Source organism: Zonotrichia leucophrys, chromosome 3 (assembly GCF_028769735.1).
Source record: "Zonotrichia leucophrys gambelii isolate GWCS_2022_RI chromosome 3, RI_Zleu_2.0, whole genome shotgun sequence".
Lineage (NCBI taxonomy): Eukaryota > Metazoa > Chordata > Aves > Passeriformes > Passerellidae > Zonotrichia > Zonotrichia leucophrys.
The window spans coordinates 61,570,727-61,586,558 of NC_088172.1; the positions used below are offsets into that span (position 1 = coordinate 61,570,727).

The following is a 15,832-nucleotide window of genomic DNA, read 5'->3' on the forward strand; positions in this document are numbered from 1 at the left end:
ATCTCACATATTTTGATAAACCCCTTTAAAAGATAAGCAGCACATGAAGAGCAGTGAGGGATTTAAAAAAAAAAAACCAACACTTTTTTTTCTTTTCTGTTTCACTGAGAGACTTGCATAATTCTTTTACTGTTGAGTTACGTATCTTAAAATAATCTTCAGATCTTGTTTCTTCTGGTTCCTTTCATGTCCTCTAATTCCAAAGAATCTTCATGTAGGATGGCATGTAAGCATACAACTTTTAGTCAGATATAAAGTGGCACACATTGTTTAAATGCTGCTCTAATGAGGAATATCTGGAACAGAAGAGACTCTGAAATCACAGAACTGCTGTCCTTGAAATGTGAACACAGCATTCTTCATTTCAAACTTCTCTGCCATAAACTTCATTCTGAGACCCAGCATTGAGTGAATAAAAATCTTTTGCATGTCAAACAGGAATAATAAGTAATGTTTAAATTTGTTTCAAACTACTCTTCCAGCGTTGCAAAGCACACTTACACTTTCCACTGGCAGTAACACTCAGAACTATAAAATCCATGTAGAAAATAAAACACCACAGAACACATTCACACAAGCAAGAGGTTCTGTTTTACTGCAAGCTAATTAAAAAAACTTTCAAAAAGGCATTAGAAGAGAGAGCAACATAGAATGCTAGCATTCAAACCTTTAAAAAAACGAAAAAAAAAAAGAGATGGGAAGAGACGATGACTCCATCAGTCCTGGGGAACATGTGCTGCTCACGCTGATTACGCCTCTGATTCCTGACAGGCATGGTAGTCATCACTGTCTCAGAAGACAGTGAAAAAAAACATAACCCTGTCAGCCCTACTTCAGCATGTCCTGTTGGTGTCTCCTACCATAAACAGCTAAAAGCAGACCTGCCTCTAATTTAAGAAACTCCACAACTCTAGAAAACCAAACTGGCATCAGGAACATCACAAGATCAAATAGCTAAATTACACATTTCCCATCACTTTTAGGTACATCTTGCTCCTGAAAGTCAGGACACCTTTAAAAAATTTAAGGGACAAATATAGGCACTATTTTTTTGAAATCTTGCAAGTGGTTTTAATCCTCTCACCAGCTTGCTACCCCATTTCTTGCAAAGGCTTTCCCTTATGGGGTTCTTTGTCACAAAAAACAAAGTCCTTGCACATGTATATTAAGGAAGGAGGCTATGTATTTAGGGGAAAATATTTTCTGTTTTCTCCTGGAACTTGGAATTATTTTCACTCTCCTCAAATTACACATCCTAATAAAAATAAAACCAAACAAATAAAAACCAGGTGATTTCTGTATTAATTATGAATATTTTAGATTCTTCACTGTAAAGACCAAACAGTGAAATCTATATTACATATACCCTTGATCTTTCTAGTACTACAAAATAAAAAACAAATTCCCCTACAGGGAAGAGTGTGTCCTGCCTGGACACACAACTAATAAACACACAGCAGGATACTTGTTGCCCTTCGCTTCTCCTGCACAGTACGTGTTTATTCCGTGGGAGAAGTCAGGAGAATGTACATCCAAGCCTAAAAAAGGCCACACATAACACAAGGTCACCTCCACCTGGAGCATTTGGAAAACTAATGAGAGAGATCCCTGCTTCCAGAGAAGCAAGTAATTTGTAATTTACAGGACTACAGAAGCGCTCCTTGAGGAGAACTGAACAACACAGAGCTGAGCTCCAGCCTGTCCAAGGTTGTCCCAAAGAGTGTAAGCTCTGATGCTTCCAGAAATACAGGGCATTAATAGGTTGTGTTCATGTCTCAGAAATGACATACCAAACTCAAATTATTCCCAAAAGAAACAAAAATCTATCCTAAGCAGCAGAATTTGCAGGAGCTAATGCTGAATGCCACTTTACCAAAACAAAGAAGCAAGTAAAGAAGAGGAATCATTAGTCATATAGGAATGTGTGAAGAAGAGAGGAAAATCGGAATTTCCAATAAACATGTGGCAAAAATACAAATTCAGTCTAGTAGCTTCATGCAAATAAAGGGCATTTTTAATTGAGTATAATCTCATGTGCAATTTTAAACATTAAAAAAATACAGTGTTTACATTCCAGAGTAGACTCTAAAGATTTTAGGAAGCTTATCAGGTCCTACCAAAAAAAGAAAATATGAAGACCACTGTGTACATGTAGTGGGTCTACAGATGTCATCCTCAAAGTATTGAAAGCACAGAATGCTTTTTGCTTGCATACAGTGTTATTTGAAAAGTTCTCGTTTACCTACAAAACATTTATGAATCCATCTGTCCCTAATCAGTATTTTAATAATAAAAAAAGAAAAGCTGCAGTAATTACCAGGGTAATACTTCCAATGCTTTCTACCAATGGCATGCAGAAAGTTGCACACATCTAATAGCTTTAGAGACCACTAATCCATGCCTTCTAACAATAAAAGTGGAAGAGTACATAAAAAAAAAAAAAAGCACTGACTTTTCCAAGTAATGCTCATAACTTGGACAAACTGGAAGGAAAAGAAGAGTAAAAATCACTGCTTACACACCCCTACAGATTATATGGGTTTCTCAGGCCTTTTTGATTAAACTACACAACATGCCTCCCCAAAGCCTCAGTTTACCATATTCAAGGTCATTTTACCACTGATGCAACATGCTAAACATTTTCAAGTATTATCTAAGACTGGGTCTGCCAAATCTGTATCAAGCCTGACACACATTATCAGGAGTGCTGTTTTACATAACATGCTGCTGCTGTCAGGTGCTGGAGTTTAACATCACTGTAGATGTGCTGAGCTGTATTAGCATGCTCAATGCTTCTCCTTCCCTATTAAGCATTCAGATAACATGAACTAAGCTTAACATTCACGCCTGCAGTAAGGCTGCCATGGTACAAGTCTTCCAAAAGTCTTTACCAGTGAAAAGTAAAAACACCCGTAAATTTAGATGACAAATTTTATGACAAATTTTCTTTCACAGAAATATTTTTCTGTTTTGTCTTTAGGTGTTAGGCAACACTACAATACAAGTCACATAATGCTGACAGGAAAAAAAAAGTTGCCGATCTTCGTGACAATGTGACAATGTTGCGTAACAGCTGTATTTTCTGTAAAAGCAGATTTTCTAAGAGTCCTCAAACAAATAAAAAAATTAACGCTAAGGTATACATGTACTATTGTGAAGTTTCTGATAGAAATGGAAGACAACTGAGAACCAGGATTCTTCATGCCGCAAACAGCACATGAATATGTTTCACATACACTATGTTGCTTTCTTTCCACCCCCATTTAGATGTATTTTCTTACAAGCCACTGAACGTGAACGTTTTCTAAATCAGACTGTACTAAATAAAAGGGAAGTTAAGCTATATCCTACAGTCTTAGTGTTTCCAGCTCTACTTAACAAATGTCTCAGCAATTTTTCCTCAAACTGTGGCACGGTTTGTATACACCCCCATTCTAGATGCAGATGCCTATCTGTAAACTTGCTAGGATTGTGCACATAAAAGGCACTTGGGAGATGGCCGAGAAGATAAATAAAAGCATTGCTTGAAGAAACATAATCCAGATAAGCATTAGATGCAGCAGTCCCGATGCATTAATTAAACGGAAGGAAGAAGCGCTCTAGCGCCTTAACATGCTCTGGACCGAAGTAACGAAAGGATGCGCACGCCAGAAAAAGCCGTATTAGTCCGTGCCCGGCGAGGAGAACGCCTGCAAGTTAGTGGGAACCTCCGTGGGGAGGGGACAGGGTGAGAGAGGTGGGGTTTTTTCCCCAAGCCTATTTTTGCCAAGGGAGCGTGATTGCAGTTTTCGCGCTGGGGACTGCTGCTCGGTTAGTCCCTGCAGTAGGCGCACACAGCGCGGCCGGGAAGGCAGCGCGGACAGGGGCTGCTGCTGGGGAGGCAGCGCGGACAGGGGCTGCTGCTGCTGCTGCTGGGGAGGCGCCGCTCGCCCCCGCCCGGCCCTCACGCTGCCCGGGTGCCCCCGCCCGGGCCGAGCACGGCCACCCGCCCCTCCGCCCCTCCCGGCGCGGCCAGCCGGCTCTCGTCCCCCGCCCGGCCACGGAGCCACACGCTGCCAGGTGGAGAGGGACGGGGCCGGGGCTCCGGAGCCCGCTCCGAGCTGCCCCCGCCCGGCTCCCACCCCGGCCGGTCCGGGCGTCGCCCCCACAGCCCCGGCCCGCCCGGCGCCCCGCCACGGCGCGGAGGTGAGGGAGGCAAGCGCGGCGCTTACAGTTCGCAGGAACTGGATCTCGTCCTCGCCCTCGCCCCCCTCGGCCATGGCTGCCCCTGTCTCTCCTTCTGCCGGGCGCTGCTCCCGGTGCCCGGGCGGGCGGCGGCGGTCGCTCCCCGCGGGCCGGCGGCAGGAGGCTCACGGCCGCACCGGGCTGGGGCAAGTGCGAGGGCGGCGGAGCCGGCGGCCCCAGCCCGGCCCTGGCTGCGAGCGGGTGCGGGTGCCCGTGCGCCTGCAGCAGGTTGGCAGCGCTGCCCGGCTGCCTGTGCCTGCCGCGGGGAGGGGGATGCGATTAACCGGGGGAGGAGGGGAGGCGGAGCTCCGGCCCCCCCCGCCGCTGCAGGTGATCCGCAGCCCGCTCCCTCCGCACTCCAAAGGCGCCGCCCAGCGCCCCTTGCCGGTGCTCGCGGAGAGGCGGCTGCGCCCGGCTCGGGGCTTGCCCGGCGCCGCTGCCCGACCCGCCGTCACCTCCGCGGGCCGAGCCTCGGGCTCCCTCCGTTCTGCGGGAGCCAGGGCAAGGCCGGCCCGCACCGTGCCTGCCTGGGCACGGCTGTCCCGCAGGAGTTAGGCGTGATGCGCTGCAGTGAGAGATGCCTCGGGAGAGGGAGAACTAAACGGCTCCGAGCCAGTTGTTTTGGCAGCCGACTGTGCTGTCGGGGGGAAGAGATGGAAGGTATAACATGGCTTCAGCGGGTGTTGTATTTCAACCATCGTGTGAGTGAGCTTAACCCGGGGCGAATGTAAGGCTTTAAAATACCATTTCCTTGAAGGATAGCTACCATGTGTTTTCCATAGGGTGAAGTCAAGGGTTGCCAGGGAATAGCTGATCTTTCATGAACATTTGTGCAGATCATACCTTTACAAGGACACCTATGGCCATCAGCTTGGCCTCCAGAAAGAAGTCTGGCAAGCCAGAGAGCCACCAGAGTACGAACAGCAACAGCACTCTGAAACAAATGTATGGCAGAGAGCCTCTGCTAATGCAGTGCTATGGTCATGAGGAGAGGACAGCAGGCTATCTCACAAAAGAGTAAAATTAACACTGGATCATTGACATAGTGAGATCTGTGCGGGATGTATAACTGCAGAAGGCTTCTCAAGGACCAAAACGAGCAAACATAATGAAATCACAATTATTTTGCTAAACAGACTGTGTGGCTAGCATAGCAAAATACATGGAAAGTGCTTCTAGAGAAGTTATACCCATAATCTGTAACTTTATGCTGTTCAAGGACATCATGAAAAAGTGTGGCAGTGTGAGATTTTATCATTACTTCCAGCAGTGGAAAACCTGTTTGTCTGACAGATTGGAAACTGCAAGAGCAGTCATGACCCATAAGACCTCTAGAGCAAGTAATGTACGAATGTTTAATATAGAAGTTCTGAAGATGAACTCCAGAGTTCTGACAGCTTAAGCTTTTCCTCTGTAATATCCTGGATTCAGTTGCTACTGATTTCAAGTGACTTTTACCTCTCAAGATTAATACTGACTGAAAATATATATTTTTTAAGAATGATAAAGACATTTTTGACATTGTTCATTCATATTTCACTCAAGCCTCTTAAGTATCTCTTCTCCAAATTATTTAGACTGAGAGATATTTATTGAAATAGACCCCAATTATGAAGAAAAGTCCTGAATTGGGATAAGTTTAAAAAAATTAGGTTTCATGAAAAGGCCTTGAACAAATATATTTTATCATACTATCCTTTCTCCTGCTCAGCACACAAGTCAGTTTCAGCACAAGTACTTGTACTGAGTGTATTTCATACGGTTGTAAATTTCAGTTCACCTGGTCAAAGGTCTGGACCATAGAACATCCAGGGTACTTTCCATAAGGCTTTGAAGATGAGTATCAGATTAGATACCTTTTTTGCTTGCTGCATGTAAAGCAAGGACATTATAGAGAAAGGAAAGAAAAAAATTATAAGTAGTTCACTATAACATCAGTGCCTGAAACATTTTGTAGTTTTCAGCACATTATGACATCATGGAAATTGTTCCAAGAACTGTGGAACGGATCATACCTGGTTTCTTGCAGATTTGGAGCTCATAATTAGATCCTACCTGGTTTCTTATAGATTTGGAGCTCATAATTAGACTCCTTGGTGTTTATGAAGACAAAAATTCCATCTGAAGCTTTTTCATGCTAGGGCAGTAATATTTCTCTAACACACAGTTTTGTTGGTGTCTAATATGAGTGAAATGTATGCTGCAGTTGTTCAGACACCAAAGAGTGTTATCTGGTATCTTCTTTACCCATGCATCTGTTCTAATGAAATGGCTGGGAGCATGAATGATACTATTAACCTTCTGTGAAATTGTTGGAATTTTCCACTTAGTTTAAAAGATATTATGCAGTAACAGAGACACATGCACCGTATCTGGCCACATTAGATCGTTTGCTTAGGAAGTAAAGTTAAAAAGTAGTAAAGATTCTTCCAGAAACTTTCTGAACAGGGTGATAAAGGCCTAATGTAGATGGAAGCTTCTTGTTAAATTACTCATCAAGGACAAATATTCCTATGGGCATCAAGGACAAATATTCTACACATAGAATATTATATGTAAACATGTGCAAAATACATATTAAATATAGTTCCAGCATTTTAGCTAATGTGAGGTTTTAATCAGCAGTTATGGTTAACTGCACTGAATAATTAAAAGCAACAGATTTGTTAAAACAATGGAAAATAATAGTTTAAAATGGAAAAACATGATCGTTTCTATCATAACAGGAAGTAATGTAAAGTTCACAGAATTATTTCTTAGATTAACTAGTGGGAAAATGAAAGAATAAACATCCTCCATGGCTGATATTTACAGGTGGAATTCAGGAGAATTTCATATTTTGTGTGGGTGAGGAAGAACAGGGCTCCCTGCTCCAGGACTGGCAGTCCCAAGGTTCAAGATGTCAGTCAACCCCATAGCAACTCACTTTGTGTTCCCCACTGTTACTTGATCATTTTTAGTCTATATTACATGTCATCATACCCACTGTTTTCCACAAATTTTTCTGACCATTTTTATCACTGATACCTGTGCTTTCCATAGAAAAAATGCAGAACAAAACTTTCTACTTCTGCCAAAACAATCCTGTACTGGTTTATGAATTTAAAGGTTCTAACACAACTTCTGAAGCTTAACAGAAAGTTTTCACAAGAAAACTGGTGTTCCCTTCCAGCTCCAGTTTGTGTTTTGTTAGCCATCTAGTTGTCTTGCATGACATACATGTACTATGTCTACTTCTTTTTACCCGATCTAGAAGCAGCCTTTCAAACTTTTGGTCCAGTTCTCCCACCTAAAACGATCAAAAGCTACTTACTGTGGACTTTTTGTGGTCCTGCTCTTGCTTTGTTCTTCTTAAAATATCACTTGAAATCTGCCCATGTCCGTGCTGTTTGTAATTGTCACTACAAGAGATACTTTACTTAGGGCATTTTCCCTTTGCACAGCAAGGGCTTCTTGCTCCTGCAAGCCTAGATTATCAAGGCAGCAGCACTGTGAAGATCCATAATGTGCCCTTAGCAATTTTCACAAAAAAAAACAGGTTTCTTTGTGTGCTGCAGAGGCAGTACAGCAGCACCAGCGTGACAGTGCTTCTGAGGTCTCACAGCAGGACTCTGAAGTGAACATAAATTTACACCATTATAAGGATTTTAGCACTTTCATTTCATAAATTTTAATCATCTAAATTAAATATTAGAGGAAGATTCATAGGTAATTTTGTGTGCACATACTCAAAGTAATAATCTATGTGAAACAAACAATGTTTGCTATTTATAATAATAACAAATATTGTGAACATTCAGTATTCGGTAACATGAAGGGAACTCCCAGGTGTTTCTTTGTTTTTTATAGCAGAATATACTACCACACTATTTTTTCTTCTTGGGAGCACAGAATAAGATAATGGCAATAGGAATTAAATGGGGCAGATACTATCCTTTTTTCTTTGTGTTGCTCCTTCTTGCAGCATGTCAGACTTTTCAGCCAAATATCAATCTGGCAAACATGTTATTCCAAATACTGTAAAACTAGCAAGATGGCAGCTCCTGACACATGTCATAAATCAACACCCTGTGGTCAATGAAATTGAGTCAATGTAAAATCTATGCCATTTTAGGTCCCAAATGTGACTTGGAAAGAATAAAATTAGCAGACTCAATTCTGCACAGAATTTAAAAGATTTTATTGCAGATTAGCAGAGTTTAAGTGAGAGTAATTATGTCTAAGATCACCTAGTTATATGCTTGTCATGACCACCCTGGAGTTCAATGATATACTGCATTTTCTTCAATTAGAGTTTATCCTGAACCCATAAAGTAGAGTATAAGTGTTAATTACATGTCTGTCATCAGGTACATGCTTTGTGCTCTATATATAGCCTGTATGCAAGGATTTACACAGCGATACAGTGTTATAATAAAATTTAGACAGCAAAATTTTCTTTTTATAAAAACCTCTGTTCTGCAGCTACAGAGCTCATGTCTAAACATAGTCTGGAACATGGCTGTGCCAAATTCTGGAAATTACACTTCTCACCAAGAAACCATCACTGTCTGAAGCATCCTTCCTGGCAAAGTTGAAAGTTTTAATTTCTCTTTTCATTATTTGAGGGGTGGGGGCAGGGGGCAGAAGAAAGGGGAATTATTAAGGGAGAACTATGGAACTTGTGGCTTATCTTTTGGGGAAAAATAGTGTGCTTGTGTTTTCATGTTTCTGCATCCTTTGATGTTTTTATTGCTCTTCTAATCTTTTTCTGGTGTTCTCTCTGATAAATTCACTGGAATCTATGGTGTGGCACAAATCCAGAAGAAGTGGTTTTTTGAAGGTGGCCTTTTTTCTCCTTATTTTGAGTTTGGGGGGCAATAACATATTATTTTTCTAAAAAATGTTGGTTTAAATTAAAAGAGCACATCAAATAGCATCCTTAAAATAGAATTTCCTGGTTTTCTCAGTCTTGTAACAGGTTATGTCATTATGTAACTATTTATATGTACTATATGACTATAATGTATATGAGGATATATCTATCTCACATTTTTATGGATAAATACAAATGGTTTTGGTGCCTTCTTCAGCTTGCATTCTTGCAAATGAAATGCCATCAGTTTTTAGCCAGTGAAAAGGAATCAATAGGAAGGTAATTCTGATTTTGTTAATAATTTATGTTAACCATCTGTCAAGTCTCAAAAATCAATGATTTTGCAAATAGTTGGAGAAAATCAGTTCTTCAAGGCTTTCCAAAATCTTTTAAAGTAAGATTCTATATACTCCACATTCCGGATTTATTCTGTTTGAGTTAATATCTGAGGACATAAATAATTCCATTATTATTATAAAGGCACAACAAAGGCAGGGAAAGCCTTCCTTCTTATGAATATGCAGCAATCCACTCTACAATTTTCCAGTGAACTTATAAAACCAGAAAAATTTAATGCCCTGTTCCTACCATGGCAATCTTTGCTGTGAAGTTCAATTCTGTGATATATAACAATCCTGTTTCTAAAGCAGCAGGCAGTTTTCTGGGAGAGATTTTAGTATCCATAATCTGAAACTTAAGTAATGCAAATAATTGTTAAGAGATTTGTCTTCCTCAAAAAAACCCCAGAACTTGTTTGAGAAGGCATTATAATCACACTTTCATTTTCAAAAAATGAAATTTCAGCAATACAGCAAACCTGCATTTTTTCTAAAGAGATAAAGAATACTTTTTCCTTGGCTGCTGAGACAACCAATTGTAGGTGGAGGAAGGGTGAAGGCAGACAGCACAAATACTAGGAACAACATGGAACTGCTGCTAGGATTCATTACAGGTATTAATCAGATAGAAGCTACCATAGGTCAAAGGTTTTGGCAGGTTCTTTTGGAGAAGCAACTAATTCTTTTGTCTTTAGAGGCAATAAAAAGAACATTCTTCCGTGGGGAAATATTTACATTACTTAAAATGTTTATAAATTAGTGATAAAAGAATTTGGTAATCAATGCAAAACTCAGACTGACCATTCTCCAACTGGATACCCTTTATGCCAGCAGGTGAAATTTTTCTCATAAATATTATGTGAGGTGATGATGTGGTAGCCTGGAGAAGCTGCCAGAATAAAAAGAGGGGGAAAGGAAACAAAGAAAGAGAAAGGGAAAATTTTCAAAGTCTTCCAGTCATAAACCTGTGTACCACAACACTGTTACAGTAATATCGTAATTTTCACCCTCTGTCTGCCTTTATAGTGCACTTCTTCAAGTGTATCGTAACATGAAGCCCAAGATTTGAATATTCACACAAGACACAAAACCATCCAGCATTTAAAACTGAAACTTAAGCTGGTCATAATGCAAACAACTTAATTGAGTTGTGAAAACTGGGAGCCTGTGTTTATGCTGGCCTGTGAAATAATGGTGGGAAAAAGTAGCCTTGCTGCAGATTTCTCTGAGGAGTATGTGGGGAACATCTATTTTTTTCCTCAGTTATCTGCACTGGCATGTGCACAGTGTTATTTGTGCTTACGAACGGTATGTGATGCTTGTCCTGACTCTGTCACCCAGTGAGGCAGCAGAAACGATGCTCTGTCACTTACATGACACCACAGACATCGCAGAAGCTGTGGGAAGTATTCTAAGGAAAAACCCAAATGTATACCTCTGAAAACTATGGCCCTATATTTTGTTAACAATGCTGAATAACAAATATATTGGTGAATGACTTGGCACAAAATTTTTGACTCAAAAAAAGCTAAATCAGATTCTTCACCCAGAAGGTGGCTGGGCACTAGAACAGGCTCCCCAGAGAAGAGGTCACAGCACCAGCCTGACTGAGAATCACAACTCTTACCATGCAAATTATTCACTGTGAACAAATGATTAGAATCACAGAATATGCTGAGTTGGAAGAATCATCCAAGTCCAACTCCTGAACCTGCACAAGACACCCCAAGAATGCCTGAGAGTTTTGTCCAAACACTGCTTGAATTCAGTCAGGCTGGTGCTGTGACCTCTTCTCTGGGGAGCCTGTTCTAGTGCCCAGCCACCTTCTGGGTGAAGAATCTGATTTAGCTTTTTTTGAGTCAAAAATTTTGTGCCAAGTCATTCACCAATATATTTGTTATTCAGCATTGTTAACAAAATATAGGGCCATAGTTTTCAGAGGTATACATTTGGGTTTTTCCTTAGAACACTTCCCACAGCTTCTGCGATGTCTGTGGTGTCATGTAAGTGACAGAGCATCGTTTCTGCTGCCTCACTGGGTGACAGAGTCAGGACAAGCATCACATACCGTTCGTAAGCACAAATAACACTGTGCACATGCCAGTGCAGATAACTGAGGAAAAAAATAGATGTTCCCCACATACTCCTCAGAGAAATCTGCAGCAAGGCTACTTTTTCCCACCATTATTTCACAGGCCAGCATAAACACAGGCTCCCAGTTTTCACATAGAGTTAATTATTAATTTCTTTAATATAGGATAATTACACAGGTTACATAATTTGTTTCTCTTTCTAATTATTATGAGTTTATTCCAGCCTTCCTTTAAGTTATTCTAATGTCCTCTACATGAGCTATTCTGCTTGGAAAGGCATGCATGAGCTATCATTTTCTTTTGACATTAAAAGCCACAAATCTAAACATCATTGCGCTATTGCAGAGGAAAAAATGTTTGGCTCTTAACTCAAGATTAGTTTCTGTAGCCATTAAGAAGTGAAAGCTCTATGGAGGTAACAGAACCAAAACCACTGAGATTACATTCCAGTCACAACAAGCACTTAACTGTTGTGGATAAGGTATCTGGGAAATGATATATGGTAAATAGCCGACATTCACTTGTCTGTTTCACTAACATGAAAGAAAATAGTCATTAACACAACAGAAACAAATAGATTAATTTATTGAAAAACAATAGTTATTATAAAGGAGTAGCAGAATTCCTGAAATGGAGTCTTGTATCACACTCCAGGAATAAATTAAGACATTAACAGTACTTACAGCATTCTTGCTAGAGCACAAAACTTACATTTGCTATGGTTCAGTTACTTCTATAATTAAAAAGAAAACTGTTTTCTGAAGCTCTGTGAGGAAACTATCTTACATAAATATTTAGTTTAGGTACCTAGGATCTTATCCCATAGCCCTAATGAAATTCCTCACCTCTAGAAACAGGAAACACCATCTGTTTGTGACTGTTTATTGAACTAAATAAGGACATATGCTGAAATGCACCTTAATCAAAATTTATAGAGTACAATGTGTTGAATTCTGAAAAGGAAGGATTTGGGGGTTTGTGCTGTTATTTTAAAGACAGATGCAGTTTGCTATGCTGAACTGGACCTAAAATATGTGAGAGCTATTTTCTAGTCAGCTTCTGTGGCAAGCAAAGAACTGATGCAAATGGAAACTGTCCAGTTCTCCCTTCATTTTCAGTCATAAATTTTTCATCTTGGTTGAATATTTTGTACAGTTTATTTTTTTAATGGATTTTCCTGTTTTGTGTACAAAATTCTAATTTAATCTTGCTTAAAACCCAATGACTCTTGTTGGGTCCAGCAATACACAAATCATTAACTGTTTCAAAAATATTTTCTACCTCTTGATTGCATCATTTTATACTGTCACAAAAATCTTAGATGTGACTTTTTGGCATTTGGTAGAACTGCTCACATAATTTTCAGGAATACCAGCTTCTTCCAGACCTTACTCTTCCTGTTCAGTTCTCCCTCCCAGTTCTTGGATTCTGCTGTACTTCTTCTAGCTCAGGCTGATTCCATAGGCAAAGTTCCATTACATTTCCCAGAACATGGCATTTTAAAAGAACAACTCTTGCCAGTTGCATGGGTATCTCACCAAGCGACCAGTGAAAACAAGCTGAACTGTTTCCTTTTTGCATCATCTCAAATTCTTAACTAAGGTGCTTCTACTTCACTGACAGCAGAGAATAATTTTGTGGTCACTGAAACAGAAAGACAATATTAGGTAATATATCAGGTATTTCTCATCTTTATTACTGATTTTCTCTCTCTCATTTTAATAGTATATAATGTTAATCATCATTGTAATCTCAATCATAGTCCTGTAGTATCTTTCTTTTCACTCCTTTTGGTGCACAGCTCTTCTTCAATAAACACTGTGCAGCCTGTGAAGTCTGTTTATGACACTGAATTGTGTGCCTTAGGATACAGCAAAATAATCACCTAAAATCTGTATCCATGAAGTAACGATTGAAAAGTGGTGTTAGTGACTCACTCTGAGCAGTATGATTTTACTTCATTAAAAGCAAGAAAATCACTCTTACTCCACTTAGGTGATCCACTTAAAATCATCTTCTCTTCGAGGTTACTGAGGTCATTTCAGTAGCTTTGGAGATGGTATAACTCCACTTCAGTTGGGCTAACCTCCTGGTAATCACAGTGTGAAGAGGGCAGCTCAGGGCAGGATGATTCGGTCTGGGCAGAGCGAGTGTTCTCACACCATGGCATGACTGAAGCATCATCCACTTCCAACATTTCTAACAGGCCAGCATATTCCTCAGCAAGGAAGGGAAGCTGCAGTGCAGTGTCACCCACCTAAAAATTAGAGAAATCCATAAACGTGCAGATATTTATAAACCATAAGTAAATTGCCACACGTCATTTCAAGGCAGGCATGGATGGTTCCAGTTGAAAAATGCAGCTTTACATTAAAGCAGAACCCCCAGGCTTTTCTGCATATCATAAATAGGGATTTTAATTGTCCAATTAACATTTTCTCTTTTAGAAATACATCATGATTTCCAGCATTAACAGCAGCACTGCAGCTCATGTTTCTCTGACAACTCTGCCTAATCTGCTTATTAAATGTTTTTTAAAGGCTTGGTTTCATGCTTCCCTCTTAGCGTATATAGTCACCAGCAAAAAAGTGGGTGTAGAGCTCTCTCACAACAGACTGATAACATTTTACACACACACATTATCCAGATGTATATCACTACAAAGCAGCAGAGCATAAGCATTTTATGCTTTGGAACAATATTGGTAGATTTTGAGCTAACTGTTACAGGAAACTATTAGGAGCTCATAAACAATTAACAATGGGACACTCATGTTTCTGCTGATTTAGCAGAAGGCAACAAATTGCTGGCGATTCACTGCTTGTCTCCTAACAGAAACACATAATTTGCTAATCCATTTCAGTCCCTGCCTGGTGATCCTAAAGGATAATGTTAACATTCTTCACCTGTCTTAGCACACAGAATAGATATAATGAGAGTACAAATATACACTGATAAGAATGTAGGTATACCCATCAGCATTAAGTGAGGATGGAGATCTCCATAAAAATAAAGCAGCACCAACTGCAACATCCACTCTGAATTAGATTTTAGGAGTGACAGAACTAAGAGTGCTTTTCTCCTGTTGCAGAAATGTGCTTTTATTGCTGGTCAAGAAGACAGATCTTTCCTACTGACAGCTGAACTTATTTTAATTAAATCCAAGCAAGACCATAAGGGAGGAAACTGTTTTAACAATTTTTGCCCAAATCAAGTAACACTAGCTTTAGGATCAGTATTTTCTGCAGTTATATTGCTGCTGCCTACAGTCTCTTCACCCCAGCTTGTATGATCAGTAGTTGGTTGTTGGGTTCTTCAGCTGTATTTTGATGCATGCAAAAGTCACAGAAGAACTGTGACTTTTGCATGCAGTAGCCCCTGCACTTTGGATCTGCTCTCAGAGTTCATAAATACAATTTTTCACAGACAAGATAAAACATTTAAATGAAACATTAGTCCTGGCCAAGGACAAAGGAGGGTATATAGTGAGTCTTGACATAAAGTTCTGGCATTCAAATAGTCACATTGGTAGTGGTAGTTCCTCTCCCATTAAGTGTGATTCCCCATTGTCCTTTCAATGTTATTTTTGCAAGATTTCACGGTTCTGTTTCACTTGTAGGTTCCCACAGTCCCTGAAGTTCATTATCCTTCACTACTGGTCAAAGAAAGAAACAACCTCGGAACAAAATATATACTGGATTTCAAGGAGGTAGCTATTTGTAGTGGTATTTCCATTCATTTATTTTCCTTGGTGCTTTTAAAACTACCCCTTCTGAGCTCTGCCCATTCAAAGTGCAAGTGCAGTACTATTTAGTCTACTTGAACTGGCCCAGAAAAATAGCTGCATCAACAGAGCTGAGTTTATTTCTTTCATTGCTTATGGCAACATGCACAGCTTTAATTTTTGCCAAATTAAAAGCAAAATCCCTCAAATTTATGTAGTACACTTATGCCCTATGCTCCAAATAGTGGAGAGCAAAGTCTTAGATTATATTTACTGTGTACTGAATTTAAAAAATGAATGTTAAAGGAGATTCCTGCATGTGGAAGACATCTTGGTCTCTGATCAGGGCTGGGCAAAAATTACTCTAAGCACATTTTACTTATGTCTAAGATTGTGTAACGCTTTTTGATATTGAATAAAATTGTTCTTGCTAGTCAGAGGTACAAAGTAAGCTTTATGAAGAATCCAGGGTAGGACACTAACCAGCCATATGTCCAAGGGGTTTGGTCATTCCTCAGGCACATTCCTTTCTGTCAAATTATGAGAGAAGTATATTAGGTTTGATAGAAAAGAAGGGGGAAAAGTCTTTATTTCAATA

The 15,832-nt window shown here is 40.0% G+C and overlaps 1 protein-coding gene across 15 annotated transcripts in view; it reads right to left on the minus strand.

Moving 5' to 3' along the window:
* The window catches only part of RYR2 (ryanodine receptor 2), a 383,167-nt gene extending 378,736 nt beyond the window's left edge, over positions 1-4,431 (minus strand). For 12 of the 15 annotated variants that reach the window (XM_064708461.1, XM_064708450.1, XM_064708460.1 and 9 more), the window contains exon 1: positions 4,212-4,423. In XM_064708461.1, the coding sequence (XP_064564531.1) occupies positions 4,212-4,259 (48 nt within the window). In that variant the 5' untranslated portion in view covers positions 4,260-4,423. Of the gene's footprint in view, positions 1-4,211 lie in introns of all 15 variants that reach the window. The other 3 variants (XR_010439574.1, XR_010439573.1, XM_064708448.1) reach the window with 2 other exon arrangements.
* Positions 4,432-15,832: the final 11,401 nt, after the last annotated feature.